Source organism: Muscardinus avellanarius (assembly GCF_963383645.1).
Source record: "Muscardinus avellanarius genome assembly, chromosome: 11".
Lineage (NCBI taxonomy): Eukaryota > Metazoa > Chordata > Mammalia > Rodentia > Gliridae > Muscardinus > Muscardinus avellanarius.
In genome coordinates, this window is record NC_137797.1 from 80,233,178 (window position 1) to 80,252,585 (window position 19,408).

Sequence of the window (19,408 nt, forward strand, 5' to 3'; positions counted from 1 at the left end):
TGTTTGTGGAAAGATAGCAATGTTGGCTGGAATATGCAAAATATATAATCCCGAGCAGCTTCTGTTTGGTAAAATAAATAAAATGCCAGAAGGATATATTTGCAGTGGTTTCTACTTTGCAGCAAACTGTACTCATGATGGACACAAAATAGAAAAATACTTTAGATATTCTTGAGTATAATGCCAAGTGAATTATAAGAAAATATCATTTATGAATATTCATAAATTAGAGTGGCTTTTATTAAGAGTTAGGGAAAATCGTCTGGAGATATAGGAGAACATAAAATGAAAATTGAAGGAGGAATGGATAGAGAAGATGGAAGGGTTTATCTAGCATGAAAAATATCAGGAGCAGAGTACTGCTGAAAATGAGAATGACATTTTGAGAAGAGTCTATTCAGATAAATTGATCATTTTAATGGAATTATTTCTGGGATTTTTTGGTTGTCCATTTAGGCCTTTTTATATTCTGGTATTAACCCTCTGTCAGATGAAGAGCTTTCATATATTTTCTCCCATATTTTAAGGTTGTCTGTTCACTCTAATTATTTTGTTGTACAGAAACTTTTAGTTTGATGTAATCACATTTGTGAACTTTTTATTTTGTTTCCTGTGCTTTGAGGGGCTTATACAACACATCATGGCTTGTACAATATTTTAAAATATTTTTCATGAGTTTTATTCTTTTAGAGTACCAACTCTTACATTAATGTCTTTGACACATTTTGAGTTAATTTTTGTACAGGGTAAGAGATAGGGCTCAGGTTTGTTGAAGAGCTTTCCTTTAACTCATGTATGTTTTAGGCACCTTTGTTGAGAATCAGTTGACTGTGGATTTGTAGGTTTATTTATGGGTTCTCTGTTCTGTTCTATTGGTCTATGTATGTGCTTTGTGCCAGTACTGTGCTGTTTTGCTTCCTGTGGCTATGGAGTATGTCTTGAAATCAAGTATTGGGATGTCTCCAGCTTTGCTCATTTTGCTCAAAATTGCTTGGATATTATGTGTTGTTTGGCTTCCAAATGAATTACAGGGCTGCGTTTTCTAGTTTTGTAAATAATTTCACTGGCATTTTGTCGAATTTTCACTGCACTGAATCTGTAGATAATTTTGGGTAGTATGGAAATTTTATCAATATTATTCTAATACATGAACATGATTCTAATACATACAGAGTTTTACAAATTTCAGTGTCTTCAATTGCTTTTATCAATGTGTTGTAATTTTAATTGTAGAGGTCTTTCATTTCACTAAAGTTTATTTGTAAGTATGTATGTAGGGGAATATTGTAAATGGCAATGATTTTTAAGATTTGTTTCTCAGAAAATTTATTAGTGTATAAAAAGGTACTTTTTATGTATGCTGATTATATTGGGTAAAGTACACCAAATTTGTTAATAAGTTTTAACAGTCTTTTAGTGGAGTCTAATTTTCTAAGAATTTAATTACATTATCTGCAAACAGGGGAAATTGACCTTCTCTTTTCTTGTATGTTTTTTAGTTCTCTCTTTGCCTTATCGCCTTGGCTAAAATTTCTGTTATGCAAAATAATAGTGGTTAGTGTGCTGCCCTTGTCTTGCTCCTGATGTTAGAGGGAAAGCTTTTAGTTTTTCCCCATGTAGTATAATACTGGTTGTGGGCTGGTCTTGTGTAGGCTTTATTATCTAGAGATATGATCCTTCTATACCAAATTCACCCAAGACTTTTTTCATGAAAAAAAAAAGTCAAATGCTTATCCTGTACCTTTTGAAAAGATCATATGATAATGTTACAGTTTGGATCTGGAGTGTCCTCTCAAAAGCTGGTCTTTTCTGAATCCTGATTTCCAAATACATTAGGGTTCAGAGATACTGCATGACTGGATGAGGTGGGTCACTAAGGCTACTGCCTTGAGGACTATCTAGCCCTAGGCCCTTCCTCTCTCTCTTTTTCTCTCATTCTTGCTTTTTCCAGGCTACCATGAACTGAACAGTTTTCTTCTTTTTATATTTTACTACCTTGAAGTCAGCTAACTATGGACTGAACCTCTGAAAGTTGAGCCCAAATAACCTTTTCCTCTTTAATGTTGTTCTTGTCAAGTATGTTTACCACAGTGACAGAAAAGCTAACACAGGTTTTTATTCTCAATTCTATTTAAGTGCAGAATTGTATTTATTGATTTGTATATGTTGATACAACCTTGCATTGCTTGATCATGGTGTATTTTTGATGTTATTAAATTCAATTTGCTACAATTTTGTGGGAGATTTTTATATCTATCAGGGATATTGGTCTACAGTTTTCTATTATTGTGTCCTGGTCTGGTTTTGGTAGCAGGGCAATGCTGAAATTATAGACTGATTTGGGAAGGGTTCCCTCCCTATTAGTTTATTGAATCATTTGAAAATAATTAGCATTTGTTCTTTAAAAGCTTTATAAAATTCAGCAGTGAAGCTGTCTGGTCCTGGGCTTCCCTTTGTTGGGTGACTTTATTACTAATTCAATTTCATTACTTGTTATTAGACTATTGAGATTTTTATATCCTGATAGTTCAGTTTTGGCAAGTCATATGTGTCTAGAAATTTGTCCAAGCCACAAGGGCAGTGCTGCCAAGGCCCCTTGAAAATTACATCTCTTCCCCTTGTGCCCAAAGGCTAGAAATGGAGGCACAGGATTAAATGCTTGTCCTGCTGAATTTCTTTTTTCTTTTTATTTTTCTCTTTCTTTCTTTCTTTCTTTCTTTCTTTCTTTCTTTCTTTCTTTCTTTCTTTCTTTCTTTCTTTCTTTCTTTCTTTCTTTCTTTTTGGTGGTACTGGGGTTCATGGAAACCCTTCTACCTCTAGGCTGCACTCCCAGACACCTATTTTTTATATTTTTATTTGGAAACAGGGTCTCTTAAGCCAGCAAGTCTGGCTTCAAACCTGCGTGATCTTCCTGTCTCTGCCCCCCAAATGTGGGGATTACAAGTGTGTGCCACCATGCCCAGCCGGCTGAATTTCAATACAATTTCATACCATTATTTATTTCTATGATACTGTTCCTCCCTTTTGGAATGCAAAGATTTGGTCTATTAGATCCATGTAACTTTATTTTTATTTTCTTTTATAGGGATTTATAGCTAAGATTTCACTTTGAGTCTCAGAAGAGATTTTGGTCTTTAGACTTTTGAGTGATGTTAGAACTGTTAGGACTGCAATTTCTTGGAGTTGGACTAAATGCACTTTGCATTGTGAGGTGACCATGAAGTCTAGGGGATCAGGGTCAGAGTTTAATGGTTTGGATTTAAATGTCTCCCTACCTCTCATGGAAACAAGGTGACATTGTTGGAAGCAAGACTTGGCTGTAATCTCATCTGTGAATAAACCCATTGTGGTGGGTTTACTGGGTAGGAACCTAGGCAGGTAGGGCGTGGCTGGAAGGCGGGTCCCTGAGGCATGGCCTTGGGGTTATATATGGCTTCTGATCCTTTTGCTTTCCTCTCTTACTTCTAGCATCCACAAGTTAAGAGCAAAACCTTACACTCTCCTTTTTCCATTCCTGCTGCCATACCCTGAGCTTCCGACCAAACCCCACAATCTCAAAAATCCTGTGAACAAATCTTCACCTTCTAAGTTGTATGTTCAGGTCTACTGGAATTCAGCAAGGAGAAAGTGGACTGAGACTGCTCTTCTCTTGCAAATTTTTAAAACTCTCTTTTTCTTATACTGCTGGCAGCTTGTAATATGTCATGGTGAAAAATGTTTCTTCTAATCTCTAATTGGGTTCTATGAGCTTCCTTTACATAGATATCCTTGTCTTTCTCATGATTAGGAAAGTTTTATGGTGCTATTTTATTAAATAGGTTTCTATAACATTTTCCTTTATCTTTTTGAGTTTGTCTATTCCAATAATGCAAATGTTTGGTCATTGAATGGTGTCCTATAATAACATTGGCAGCTGTATTCATTATTTCTCCTCCTCCTCCTCCTCCTCCTCCTCCTCCTCCTCCTCCTCCTCCTCCTCCTCCTCCTCCTCCTCCTTTTCTTCCTCCTTCTTCTTGTCAAAATGAATGGGGTAGTGGCTTGGTTGTTTCTGTCATAGTTCTCCTAGGCAGTGAATGGGTGTGAGATGTGGCCTCAACCAGGGAGAATCTCTCTAATGGCTTCCTTTGGCTGTGTGTGCTTGAGGATGCGCTGTTGGTCAGGGTTTTCTTTCCCTGCTTCTTCCACCTATAATACCCTCCAGAAAGAGAATGGGCCAGGTTGTGGCCAGAGCCAGGGCAGAATTCCTCTCAGGCCCTCTCTTTGCTGTGTGCACTAGGGGAGTAGCAACAGCATGGGACTTTTCTTTCCCTGATTATTTCAAGTCTAGTTCTCATCAAGGAGCTAGTGGGGCTGGGTATGGCTAGCAGCAGGCACAGTTTCTCTGTGGGCCTTCCTGGAGGCAAAAGCACAGCTACAGCCCAGTGGCACTCATGTGACCCCACTGGACCCCAGTAGGTGGGCAGCACTGGAACCGTGGAGTTCTTTCCTGGACCTGTGAGCAGCAAGTGCCTGTGCAGGGCACTGTGTGGAGAGATGGCCGATACCATCTCCAATAGTCCTGGTACCAATGGGAACACACATGTGACAGGCCACTCCATGGTCTTAAAGGCAAATCTACTGATACCCCAGTTCCTGAAGGCAGCACCCCATTTCTCTCTGTGTCACAGTGTCTGTCCCCTATAGTGCAGGCATGAGTAGGCGTGAGAGTCACTTTACAGAGCACCTTTGGTTCATGTGGAAGCTACTGACTGAGGCAGTCAAGAGAATGTCGAGGGGGGCATCACAGAAATAGTCCTTCAACACATAAGCAGTTGAAAGATTAGAAAAGTGAGAAAAATAGATGCAAAATGGTCACTATGTGGAGGAGGAAGATGAATAAAATAACTTAGCTCAACTAATATTATTATTCAAATGGCATTTTACCAGAAGCTTCCAAAGACAGAGGGGGGACCCATGGGCCTCCCTTCATGGACTTGAAAGCTATACAGGGAAACAAGAATACTGGGTATAGAATAATGAAATGATAACATTTCCAGGGTCAAGCAATATGCATAATCTTATTTGACAAAGACTTAAGGAAGTCTGAGATCATTAAAACAGTTTGTAGAAAGAAAATATGTATGTGATCACCACGTAAGAGACATTTAGTGTTAGTTATAGAAACCCCAGGTAGAAAAGTAAAATATGATAATGTCAGTTGGGAATGCTAGTAAGGAGCCAGAATTAACTCAGAGAAGATTTGAAGGGAAGGAGCAACTGTCCCCCAGGCAAGTTCACAAAAAGCCTTGAATATAGAGTTGAGGCATCAGAGTCTGATTCAAGAGCAGTGGGTTTTCATGCAAGACAAAGCTTTAGAAATACTCAGATATTGTTTGCCCATTATGTTCAAATAACCTGTTGGGTTGAATAAAAACTTGATCAAACTCATGTTTATAGCACATATTTGATCTGGCCTTTCTCTCTGAAGGTATTTTGATTGATTGACATGTGATATGGTTTAGATGCATAAATGATGAAAATCTAGATTTTAAAAAATCTAATTTATCTAACAATCTTTAATAAATTGACAGAGAGCATTTTAATTGACTGAAAATTTCATTTGCTAAAAATTCATTCAAAGATAGTTTTCCAAAATTTATTGATAAATGATCAACTAAATGAATGGACTAAGTGCCATGGACTGAACTGTGTCCTTCCTCCTTGCCCTCCACAAATTCATATGTTGAAACTTTAACCAAAATACATTTGATTTTAAATCTCCCAGTTTTGATAACAGAGAGAAACAAATTTCTGTTGTTTAAGTCACCTATGATGTGTTTTTTGGGGGAACAGTCTGAGTGGGCTAAAGTATGTCATATCATTATTGACAATCTCAAACATTTCATTGGTTCTCTCTTTCATCTTTCATGATAAAATTGAACTAATTACTAATACATACTGAATGTTCAGTTAGCATCCTTAGAGACTGCACATACATCTTGGTAGGAATATGTGATACAACGATCTATAAGAAGAGTTTCAAGACAACTTTATTGAAAAAAGTGATAGAAAATGTGCACAGTTTGTAATCCACAATTTAAAGTCTTCTAAACAGTATACATATATAGCTAGTTTATTATCTGGTAACCACAGTGGACAATGAAAATAATACACTCCTTGATAACGTTTTTTAAGGATAGTCAATAATTTCTCTTTTATTGTTACAATTACCACAGTTATCTAGCTACATGATCACTGTCACTACATATCACAGGAAGATTGTCCACTTACACTTTACCGGGACAAAGACAACGGCTATTGATGTGTTAAATGTACAAGAGGATGTTTAAAAGAGGTGAGTTCTTTTTTTTTTATGTGTAAGACAAGATGTGGCACACGATTTACTAACAGGTTTGATTTAGTATGCATTCTGCTGAGAAGCAAGCATAGAAATGTTTTGGCATTGAGTTGTTATTAAAGTAGAAAATAAGTAAACTAGAGAAATAAACCAGATTTTAACTCACATTAGATACATTAATGTAAGAAATTAGTTGGCTCCTCAGTATTTTTGTTCATGTTTTTTTACTTGCTATTTTTAAATTTTTTTTTATAAATGAGCAATACGAATATATCACAAGTTAAGGAAAAAGCTCAGCCAAAAAGAAGGTACCAGCATATGAAAAAACAAATTAAAAAGTACTTTTGCTTACAAAAAATTTAAACTATAAAGAGTCACAAAATATATATAAAAACGCCACATTGAACGAGGCAATCATATTCTACCAAAACTGGTAGCACCCCCTTAGAACTGGTAACATTTCCTTCATTTGGTCATACAGTGGTGACGGACAGGAAGGCGTTGTGAACTCTGGTGCCCTCCGGAGACTTGGCCCCGTGGGTCATCAGTTCTTGGATTGTCATCCAGTTATCCAAGATTTTCTTGTTTCTCTTTTTCATCATCTTTTTGTGGCTCAGTTCAATGATATTTATCTCCTTTTTGCCCTCGCCGCCACTCTGGGGACTCTCCTTGAGACACTCCAGCCGGCTGCGCATCATGAACTCCCGGCGCCGGCGCTGCTCTTTGGCCCGAACCAAGTGCTGCTTCCTCTCCTCTTTGCTCCAGTAGCGGCCTGTTTTCAATTCGCTCATGGTGTCGTCGTCTGTGGTCATGCCACTCCGTTCCTCCTTGATCTTTAAGGCACGTTCCTTCAGAATCCGGTCTCGCACAGGTCTCTTGGTTATGTACCGGGTCCCATCGCTCCTGATTTTCACCTTCCATTCCATCTTGGGCTCTGAACACTTCTGGGATTCCTTGCACATACTCACCAAACTGAGCTGACTCTGGGCATACTCCACAGCGGACTTCTGTTGGATTAACTGCATGTAGCTTTGATAATGCTGGGCGTGCGCCGGGATGTTTGCATACCTGTATGAAGAGCTGTGGTAGGGAGAGAGGTAAGGGATGTGCTCACTGACTGCCTTCTCCTGATCAAGGAGTTTGTTGCTTTCCAAAGTCTTCTGGCTTTCCATGCTACAGTCTTGCTCTGTGTTTTTGGCTTTGGTGGATATCGACTCTTTGATGCTCTGTCTCGAAGAGGACTGAGTGGGAGTGAGGGTGCTTCTCAAGTTTTTCTTGTTGGTGAGGTTGATCATTCTTGGAAGGGAACTTTCAGGGGACCTGTCCACGGTGAGCGGAGTACTTCTGCAGCTTTCAGCAGTGTTGTATGCACTAGAACTGTCCTTGTCTGACTTTTCTGGATGTTCGATGATGTCGTCTAGTTTCCCCCTTTGCACATCTAGGTTGGTGGTGTAATTTCGAAATCCTCCATCATGCAGGGCCCAGGCATCTCCATATTGGTCTGTCACTTTCTGGAGCCTGTGAGCCTGCATAATGTTCTGGCACTCGAGCTCAATGTTTCTCAGCTCTTCGTTAAGCAACTGCAGCTCGTGTTCGACTCCCTCTTGTTCCCCTTCGTTGCACTCGATGGTGCTGCTGGAGTAATACAGGTCATACTCCCCGTGGTTACGAATCTTGCATTTAAGCTCCAAGAGCTGCCGAAACCTTTCACAGTCCTCATCATGGTTGCCAACACAGTCGGAGTCAATGTATTCACCACACACGAAGCTCTCGTGGCCCTGAAGTTCCCCACTTCCCAGGGTGTCTTGGCTCTGGCCCAGCTCTCTCTTGCTCTTCAAGGAGATGCTGCTGGGGTCTTCTGCTGCATTCTCCGGCCCAGAGCTCTCTTCATTTCGTAAGCTTTCGTCGGTGCGCCCCACGCCACTGTCCTTCTCATGGTTATTGGAAGAGGATGTTGCAGTATCTGTGGTGCCTTCTTCTTCCTCCTGCTTTTTTGGCTGAGAGAATATAGTGGAGAGAATAAAGGAAATTTATTATTCTGAGAAACTGGTGGTTTCAAAAGCAATGCTCTTTGGTAAATGTGCAATGCCTAGGAAGCTGCCCTAATTTTAGTGTGTGTACAAGTAAAGACAATTAGTTCATGTCATGGTATTTTTGTGTAATAAAAAAGAGAAAATGAAAGTTGCTTGGAGATTAAGGATGTGACACTTATAAGTGTATACTGTCTTATTATACTTAGGTATACTTAGGTATAAATAAGACAGTATTCATGTAAATGAATGCTTCTTTTCCTTAACTTCTCTCTTCTTTGGGAATCTCTGGGGTGAAGGTGTGTACATGAAGTGAACTGATGAATTTCTGAGATGAAAATATACCAAAAGATTATAGTTGTTAGCAATATTGAGGCCTGAAGCTTAGAAGCCACCATTGCCTATTTTTTTTTCTGAGATTTCTTCAATTTCAAAGGCAACTTAATTGACTTAATCACATGTGGAAAAAAGTAAGCCCAACATCACAAAATTGCAAGATGAGGTAACATTATTACTGGATCCCAGAATTTTTCTATCTGTATATGAGGAACCTTAATACCACATGAATTAAGATTATTAGAGATAGAAAGGGCTAGAAGAAAAAAAACATTATCTCTTAGTGCCAGAATTTCTTATAGGACCAAGATGCCATATTTTTGGATACTTTTTTTATTTTTATTTTTTTACCTTGGTACATCTCCTAAAGCCACAACATGGCTTTAGGACTTGAGTTACATACCTTTTATTTCTATGTTTAACTTCCTTTAAAAATAAGTTTTAGTCTACTGCAAATGAAATTAGCTAAGGCCTTGTAATAGCCTGACATAAATTTTTAAAATAGCAAAATTAAGACATCTCCCAGGGAAAGACACCAGGCCTTTTACTCAGGATTCTTATGATTTGGAACCAGCCTTTTAAAAATGGATGTGGGCAGAAGAAACTGGTTGTCTGGTCAGTGATGTTATAAGCTTTCTGTGAAGAACATAACTCCCCACAAAAAGAATCATGGATTGATGAAGACTCATGCCATCCAATCAACAGACAACTTCTCACTCTTCCTATATGTTCCTCTCTATTGGCTAATTAGGGAAGCAGACTTCCTTTTAAGCTCCTGGACTCCTAACAACTTAACTATGTAGTAAAGCTTTTTTATTTCTACAAAAGCCCAGTGCTTTAGTATTGGCTTCTATGCATGGGAACTTTCTCAATAATAATTTCTGGTGACCCAGATGGATCTTCGGAGTTCTTTGGCCACCTCCATGAGATTCTTTGGTCCCTTGGCAGGATGCAGTTCTGGCTGCTGATCTTCAATGGCCACTTGGACTGTCAGTAGCCAGAATTGCTCAGCTGCTGGAACAGGCTTCTCAGCTACAACACTGCAGACCCTCTATGCCAATTTTATTTTTGGAAAAAGAACCTGCTTCAGAAACAAGGTCTTTCTGGATGAGCAAGCCTATTTTTTTTTTTTTTTTTTTAGGTACTAGGGATGGAACCCAGGGGCATTCTACCACCAAGCTACACCCCAGCCCTCCTTTTTTATTCTTTATTTTGAAACAGTGTCTTACTGAGTTGCAAAGGGACTCACTAAGTAGCAGAGGCTGACCAGAACAGCAATCCTCCCATCTCAGTCTCCTGAATTCTGGGATTAAAAGTGTGTGCCACCATGACTGGTTTGCAAGCCTATTAAAGGAAGCTGTGCCACAAGCTTTCTCTCTGGATTAAGAGCACAAATTTTTTCTCTGGATTCTACTTTGGGAGATTACATTTCTGGATTCCTGGTATATTCTTATCTCTGGAATCTATGTTTAGAAGAGCAATAATAAGGATTCACTCATGGCCCGTTTAACAGTAGTCTGTTCTGGTCTGGAAGTGCATTCTAGAACAATGTAATGATTTTATGATCCATGGGGTTATTAGTTTGTGTTTGAAAATTGATTTAATAGAAGCTAAGGGATTATTTGGTGTCTAAAAAATAGAATTATTAGTTAGTCCTATTTAATTTGTCCTATTTATCTAACTTAGGGTTCCTAGGCTCTGAAAAAAACTGACAAATGCTCTCTCCAGTCCCGTTTAGGTGCCCCTAAGTGATTGGAATCTTGACAGACATGTCAGGATGACTTATTCATGATATGAAGTGGTTTCATAGGGAGTGACCTCAGAACATACCCTCCTGGTTTGGAAGAAACTCTAACAGCTCAACTGGGAAAGGCATATAAGAGAGTGGTCACCCTGCAACTAGAGACAATTCACACCCCTTGGTGTATGGGGTTTTCTGGAACTCATAAAAGGGAGTACCTAGCCCACTGGCTACTCTCTGGAAAGGAATCTCCAGAAAACCCAGTGCCCAGAAAGCACAGATTACTGGCCTGGAACATTTCCTGAGCAGTGACTCTTGCTCCAGTCATCAGATAAACCTGTCATAAATGGGTCCTGGAGACTGACCTGAGCCCAATTTAATTCAAGGTTAACTGGCCTCAAAATTACAAGGAATAATATGGGTGGGCTTCCTGTGGCTCAAACTCTCTTTTTTTGGTAGAGGTTTCTCTTGCATTGAGCTCTTGTTAAATCTGATGGCCTTTTCCTGGTAAATTCACTTTTAGTTCTGTGCACCTAGTTTAATATTTTGCTTGACTAGCATGCATAATTTAAAATTTTTCTTATATATACCTTTAAAATAATTCCTAAAACCGCAGTTATAGGATTAACATGTAGGGCTTTTAGCTCTCTTTCTAAACTAATGATTACTGAAGTTTGCTTAGAAGTTTATTTCAGCCAGTCCTAATGAAAAATAAAACATCTATGATTTAAGACTCATTTGATACAAAGAAAAAGAAAAAAACTAAAATTTTGATATTGTTTTCAACCAACAAGGTGCTGTAGGAATTGCTATGGTCGGAAGCTTACATAAGACTTGCAACTGAAAATCTTAAAGTTTAGACATATAAATAGGTCACCTTAATTTGTTTAATTTAGTCATGAATATAATTTGTATTCAACTACTAACCTTTAATAAACTTGTAAATTTCTATTATTATATTGGTCTGACTCATGACTAAGGTGAAAGCTATGAGATTTTAATTTGTATACATATGAGTTTCTTTGTATTACTCTTGAGTACATATATAGCACATCTACATGATAAAATTTCTCAAGGAATTCTATTTAAGTTGGCTTATAGATAAATGGGTGCCCACATATAAACCTATTAAAATAGGAACTTCTGGGAAGATGGCGACCGAGAAAAGCAGGGCTAAAGAGCCCCGCTAACAACCAATCTCTATTACCACAAAATCAGCGTCTTTCATAGCCAGAAAACACCATCACCAGAGAAACAAAAAAATGTAACTACAAGGGACAGAGAAAAAGAGGGCTGGAAAAACAGGACACCAGAAAGAAACCAGAATGCTGTGGCCAGAGCTGCAGCGCAGAGAGGTGGGCGCCATCTTTTCTTGTAGCAGCAGGCCCCAGAGAGGAGAGGGACTCAGAACGGAGCTCAGAGCCACAGAGGAGTATGCCGGCCTCACACCCGAGGACACGGCAGCAGCGCCTTACTGCCGGCGGCAGCAGTGAGTTCACTGGATGGCTACAGCTACAGACCAATGCACTCAACAGCCCACCAGGCTCCAGAGAGGAGCGGCGGACAGCGAGCCGAGGTGAGCCACTGTGGAACAGCCGGGCAGAATTCGGCAGATTTCTCGGCGCAGGGAGCATGTAAAGCTCCTAGTGGCTGGGCTCAGCACACGCTGCAGGGACTCAGAGCGGAGCTCAAAAACCAGAGAAGAAATACGCCAGCCTCATGGCCAAGGGTGTGGCAGCGGTGCCATATTGCCACTGGCGGCAGCAGCAGTGAATTCACCGAGTCCACGACAGCTCCATCTGCGTATTCAACAACAGTGAGGCAAATTGCTGGCCCCAGAGGAGAAATCCCAGTACTGCACTCCCAGGGACTTGACCCAGTGGGGGAGTGGCGGTGGCAGAGATATCACACCATAGGAGAACGCCCAACCTGGCACCCCCCCCCCCATAGTCTAAAGCAGCCTCTATTGACTCCTTGGGTCTGAGACTCTGTGATACAACCCAGAAAAGGAGTAGTGGGGTCTGAGATACCACAGACTCGAGATCCAGAGCACCTTAAGTGAAGTCGTAGTGACCCAAGGGAAGAACCCAGAGAAGGCACAAACTTCCGAAATCATGGGAAAGAGGAATAACAATGGAGCAATGAATGCCCACAACCTCACAACATCAGAACCCGATAAAACAGAAATTCAGAGATTTCTAGAAGATCAAATCAGGAAAATAACTGTAGATATAATAGAGGTGTTTTGAAAAGAATTCAGAGAGAGCCAAAAAGAGATAAAGGATGCAATTAATGAAGTAAAGGCCTCAATTCAAAGTACAAACAACCAATTAGACCACATGGAGAATAGAATCTCGCTCTTAGAAGATGAGCAATCCAAAAATGAACGCATAGTTCCTAATCTAGAAAAAAATATCCAACAGCAGGAATCTAACATTGAAGAAATGTGGGCCCATTTTAAGAGAGCTAACCTAAGAATAATTGGAATAGAGGAGAGAAAAGAAGGTGAAAGCAAAGGGATCAACAATCTCTTCAAGGAAGTAATAGCAGAAAATTTTCCAAACATAGAGCAAGAGGTCAATACACAGGCCCAGGAAACTTACAGAACTCCCTTTAGACAGGATCGGAGAAGAGGATCCCCACACCACATAATTGTTAAAATGACCAATGTGGAAGCCAAGCAGAGAATCTTAAAGGCAAAAAAAAACCAAAGGGCCAAGTGACATTCAGAGGCAAACCAATTAGAATCACTCCAGACTTCCCAAACCAAGTCATGAGAGCCAGATGGGCTTGGAGTGACATATTCCAAACTCTAAAAGAAAACAACTTCCAGCCAAAACTTTCCTATCCAGCAAAACTTTCTATCAAATTAGATGGAGAAATAAGAAGCTTCCATGACAAACAGAAACTGAAGGAATTTATGCCTTCAAAACCAGCACTAGAGAAAATACTCAAAGAGATTAACTACAAAGAAGAAATAGGTAACACACACCAGAACCAGAGAAACAAGATTTTCCACCCAACAGACAACTAAGATTAGTTATCTGTGGAGATTCATTAGTTATGTTAGTCTTTTACCTATCTCTAAATTGTATTGTTTGCTTTTATTGTTGTTAATTTTTAGGATTTTTTGTTGGAATATTAATATACCTTCAGATATAGCATTTGGGAATATTTTATCCCATTCTATCAGTAACTTTTAACTCTGTTTACATTGTCTTTGGATATACAATATATATTTTTTTTTATTTTTTAGGGAGTTTGTATACCCTTCTGTTGCCTGTGCCATTGAAATCATATCCAGTAAATCACTGCCAATTTCAATGTTGTGAGGTTTTATGACACAGATTTTCTTCTAAAAGTTTATAGTCTTAAGATTTATATTTAGGTCTTTTATCTATTTTGAGTTAATATTTTATGTGGTGTTAGGTCAGGGTCCAATTTTATTCTTTTTCATGTAATTATTATTTTTCAACAATATTTAGTTAAAAGATTATAATTTCCTCCTCCAAATGTTTGTGGAAACCTTGTCAAAAATAATTTGACAATATATGGAAGAATTTATCTCTAGGCTTTTATTTAACTCCAATGGTTTATATATCTGCCTTTAGAACAGTATTACACTGTTTCAATTATTGTAGCTTTATATGGTTTGAAATCAGAAAATATATATCTTCTAGCTTTGTTCTTTTTGAAGATCGTTTTGGGTACCTAGAGTCCATATTTCATATTAGGATAGATTTTTTCTGAAAAATAAACATATAAGTATATGATAGTTTCACCTAAAAAAAAAAAGAAAAAAAATTCTCTGGTAAGAAAGAAAGCAAAAAGAAATATTGAAATGTTATCTTTAAGTTATCAAAAGCTTGGTATCAGACAAATGAAACTGTTATGTGAGATTATCATTTTTAATTTTGGATAAATTGCTATAATACTAGATGTCAACCACTAAGCCAAGCATGGGAAGGAGGGATGGGGAGGAAATCGGGTGGGGATTGGGTGGGGGCTGACTGGGCGATGTGTGCATGTAGGTCTACAAAAGTTTTTTTGTATCCCACTATGATGTATGAATACAGTGAACCAATAAAAAAAAAATAAAAATAAAATAACCCAAGTGCTTTTAATTTAAAATTATTAGCATAGTGCTGGGCATGGTGGTGCATGCTTGTAATTCCCGTGCTTGGGAGGTGGAGGATCACGCAGGTTCGAAGCTAGCAGCGCTGGCTTAAGAGACCCTGTTTCAAAATATAAAATAGGTCTGGGAGTGTAGCCTGGAGGTAGAAGGGCTTCCAGGAACCCCAGTACCACCAAAAAAATAAAACTTATTAGCATGTTTTATGCCTGGGTTTGCTGGCCAAGTGGGTACATATTTAGATATTAATAGATAGAAAACATCGGAGTCATTCCTAAATAAGTTAAAAAAGAAACATCAATTGATAAAGATTATTATTTATTATTATTATTAAAGATTATTATTATTATTTAAGTATTCTTGTTTTCCTAAATTTCGTAAAAATGGCAATATATGTGCCTTTATAAATGTATTTTCATCAATTTTTTGCTTGTATCAGACAATTCAAGATTGCTTTCTTTCTTGATCTTACTATACATAAGATTACTAAGAGTTTAATTTTAACTAACATATGCAAAGAATACAAAACGTGTGTTTTGATGAGAAAAGAAAAATATATTCTTTGGAGACATAATTTTTTAGTTGAGAAAGGATGTTTGTGTAACATAAAATTTTTGTCTGTAACTAAAATGACTAAATTTTCCAGAAGAGAGAGAAAGGATCAAACTAAAGACTTAAACAAAACATACAGTATCTTACCAGATCACAGAAGTTCATAAAGGATAGTTCTTAGAAAATTTGTGTCTAATAAGGTTGGCTAGAATTAGAAAAGTTACATTGTTTAAAAATTAAACACTAGCTTGCTGATATAAAATTAGAATCCAATTTTCTATATTTAAACAAAGTTTTCTTAAAATACTAACCGTTTTGGGACAAACTTATAAAAGTCTGATGGTCCTGGATAAAGCTGTCAATCATGATTTTTTACTTAATGCTATATTTAATTAAAATAACCAACTTTTTTTGTCAATTTGGGAACTTCATCAAATTTTTTTTTACCATAGCTAGTCAAATCTCATCATTCACAGTTTTACTTTTTCTCTAAGGCATCTTTAAATTTATAAAAAGGATTCTAGCAAATACTCTTACTTCTAGTTTTTGTATTAAAATGAACCTTAACAAAAATCAGTTTTTCTTTGATAAAAAATTGTATTATGGTAGAAAATTGTTTCTTGCTTTAGAGCTATTATAACTGAATTTATTTTTGCTCTTATTTGTTTTGTTTTGCATTATGCCCTTTTAAATTTTATACCTGTTGCCTTTCAAAATTCTGCACAAGATAACAAAATAATGCTGGCCCAGTGCTTTGAGATGATATGCATGGTCAGTGGAAAAGACAGAATGAAGCCGGGCATAGTGGTACATGCTTGTAATCCCAGAATTCGGGAGGCTGAGACCAGAAGAACACAGTTTGTGGACAGCTGCAGCTACTTAGTGAGGCCCAATGCAACTTAGTGAGACCCTGAGTATAGCCCAGAGGTAGAAAAGCCCCTGGGTTCTACACCCAGTACCACAAAAAATAATGAATAAGAAAATAGGGCAGGGGTGTAGCTTAGGGGTCAAATGCCCCTAGGCTCCACCCCCAGACTTGCAAAAAAAAAAAAAAAAAAGAAAGATAGATTTAAAATTAACAATGGAAAAGCAAGGTGTGGTGGCACATGCACATAGCTTAGGGGTCAAATGCCCCTAGGCTCCATCCCCAGACTTGAAAAAAAAAAAAAAAAGAAAAGAAAAGAAAAGAAAAGATCACGGTTCTCTGAGAGCCTCAGCTACTTAGTGAGGCCCTTCGCAACTCAGTGAGACCCTGCTTCAAAAATAAAGACTAAAAATTAGGGCTGGGGGTGTAGCTTGGAGGTAAAATGCCCCTAGGTTCCACCCTCAGTACCACAGCTGGTAAACTTAGTGTAAAAAGCACTCCTTCTTAGCATCTTTGCTCACCAACTCCCAATCACCAATCAGTTTCCCTCCAGTGTGGGACCAGATCAGACCAAGAAAGGGGTTCGATCAAACCCAAGCTAACTCTAGAGTAGTCGATTGGTGATATTTTTAGTGAACAAAAGGGGGGAAACATAAAAGAAATGTAAAAGTTGTCAAAGTTAAAACAGACTCACTCTCTAAATTCTTTCAACAAGTAAATAAACTATGAGGTTATGAAGAATAATCACTATCACAATAGACTGCCAGACCACACGTTTGCACAGAGGCCACCACAGCCATATGAAGAAGATACTCTATAACCTCAGATTGATGCTACTCTTCTCGTTAATCATTAGGCCAGGAATTATAGAGGATCTGATGTAACCTGCCTCATTTTCATCTTTAACAACTTTCCTGTACCCATGTATTTTTGGCAGCAGATTCACTGCCAATACCTGCTGGCAAAGCACGGAGGATTAGGTGTAGTCACTCCTAACACCTCTGAAATCAGGAAAAATAAAAACCCAGTATACAGAATCACACAAATATGGAAGGGTTGTAGAAAAAGGTCACTCTTTATAAATCCTCTTTAAAACCAGTCATGGATCTTAGGATGCTTTTTACAAGAAATAAGAACAAAGAGAGTCTCACCCTTGTATTTCCTGAAAGGTCTTAACCCATACTTGACTACAAAATCCAACAGAAGGCACATAAAGGGCTCCAGTAAGTACTTGATACAATAGTTCTCCAAATCAAAAGGCCTGCAGGACTATGGTGGAATCTCTGGCCCATGTGTCCTTGGATACTAGGACTGCACTAGACATTTTACTGGTCTCAAGAGGAGTCTATGTTATAGTTAATACTAGGTGTTTATACACACACACACACACACACACACACACACACACACACACACACATTTTAACAGGTAAAGTGAAAAGTATCCAAGATGTTAAAGCTAGAAAATCCATGAAAGGGGGTCCCATCCTTTGGTCCTTTGAGTTCCCTTTCCATTTTCAGATTTCTTCAGTTGACTTTAATTGGCCAAGTTCCTATCTATTCTCTGTCCTACACTTTTAAATTATTCTTCTTTTTCTAGGATTGAACAGATGGCTTCCCTTTAAGGTTATCTGTTTTAATTGCCCAAACACAGTGGTGGCCTTCTGCTAATGATTCTCCCCCGCCCCTTATCTGAAATCTTAAAACCAAACTTCACCCTGGTTCAGCAGAAAATAGCCAAAGTAGCTGTTGCCTTCAACTCCCACAAGATTGAGGAGTGAACAGAGACAAGGTTGAACTTAAAGCAGCTAAAGTCTAGACATAAATTCCATAAATAAAAAAGTTCTTAAATTGTCCTCTAGGAAAAGCCTCTAGACATTTCACTAATGATTCATATGGTTTGGAACCAGCTTCTCAAGAAAGAACTTCACAAGCTCAAACTCACCTTCACAAAACATAACACCCACCAAAGAACAGGTAACGTGGGCAAAGGCATGCCATACAATCAGTAAGTAGCTTCTCCCCTTCCTAAAATTTCCCCCACTGCCACCTGATCAGGGAGGCAGATTTGAGCTTGATTTTAGCTTCTTACCAGTTGACCATGCAATAAGTTTTGTCTTTTCCTAAAGCCCAATGCCTTGGTTTTGACTTCTACATGTGTAGACTTCTACAGCTAGTCCTTGCCTTACAACAAATGTAAAAATGAGAGTTCTCATAAAAGTTTGAACAGCAAAGATTGCAAAACATGAGCATGGCGTTAAAAATGTTTTTGACCTGGCATGGTGGCATATGGCTGTAATTAATCCCAGTACTTGGAAGGTTGAAATAGGAGGATCACAGCAATTTAGCGAGGCCCTTGGCAGCTTAGTGAGACCCTGGTTCAAAACAAACAAACAAACAAACAAACAAACAAATAAATAGGGCTGGGGATATAGCTCAGAAGTAGAATTCCCCTGGGTTCAATCCCCAGAATCATACACACATATATAGTCATACATGTATAATTTCACTCCCTGGTAATTATTGGCTAATTTTATAGTACAAGTTGTCACTATCTGAATGAGATGCATATGTAGTTATTTCTCTGTGAATAAGTAAAGTTACTCTCCTCTAATACACATTGTACAATAATCTACATGATATTTTCTAGATTGTATTTGCTTCCATCTAAGTTTACTCATTGTATTTCTTTATGCTGGCAGGTGTTACTACATAATTAAATATAATTAAGCATGCTAAAGAAGGTAGACTGTGTAATAAAAGATAGTCTAAAACAAGACTAAAAGGATCTCTCTAGAAAATTGCTATTTTGTTTCATATAATAGGAGAACAAAATGTGACATAACTTGTAGAGGGGAGAATATGACCATGTATCATGTTATTCTAAGATTCTCAATCTTTCTCTAGGATACTTTCCCTGGCTTGTTAAAAACATACTGATTAATTTAAATTATCTTGGTGATAGTTAAGATTACCTATAATTTAACTAACAATAAAAAGCCTTTCACATCTGTCTGCTTATAAGCTTATAATAGTAGAAGATGTAGTGAAGTCTGTTTAATGTGCAATAAAACCCTTGAAGATATTGATATTGGGTATTTGAGCTCATCACATTAAATATAATATTTTCTCAAATCTTGTAATGAGCAAAAAAAATGACATGAAAACTAGTAGTTGAAGTGATACAGAGTATGCTATGGGAAATATTGCACCATGTTTCAATAGCAGCCATATAATAAAAATACAGAAAGTGACTAAGTATAGTACAAAAAATGAGTTTCTATACATATGGATATACATTGAATTTTATTTGAATTTCTCTTTATTTGGTCACTGGTCTATGAAAAACTGAAAATAAAAAATAACTTTTCATTCTCAAACCTAGAATTCCTGGTTTCTAATGTAATGCTACTCTA

General features: G+C 37.9%; 1 protein-coding gene across 2 annotated transcripts in view; it reads right to left on the reverse strand.

Annotated features, from left to right (window-relative positions):
• Positions 1–6,810: 6,810 nt before the first annotated feature.
• Positions 6,811–19,408, reverse strand: part of PDZRN4 (PDZ domain containing ring finger 4) — a gene marked incomplete at both ends in the record, with an annotated part of 429,083 nt that continues 416,485 nt past the window's right edge. For both annotated transcript variants that reach the window (XM_080705833.1, XM_080705834.1), the window contains one exon: positions 6,811–8,334. In XM_080705833.1, the coding sequence (XP_080561959.1) occupies positions 6,811–8,334 (1,524 nt within the window). The remainder of the gene's footprint in view (positions 8,335–19,408) is intronic.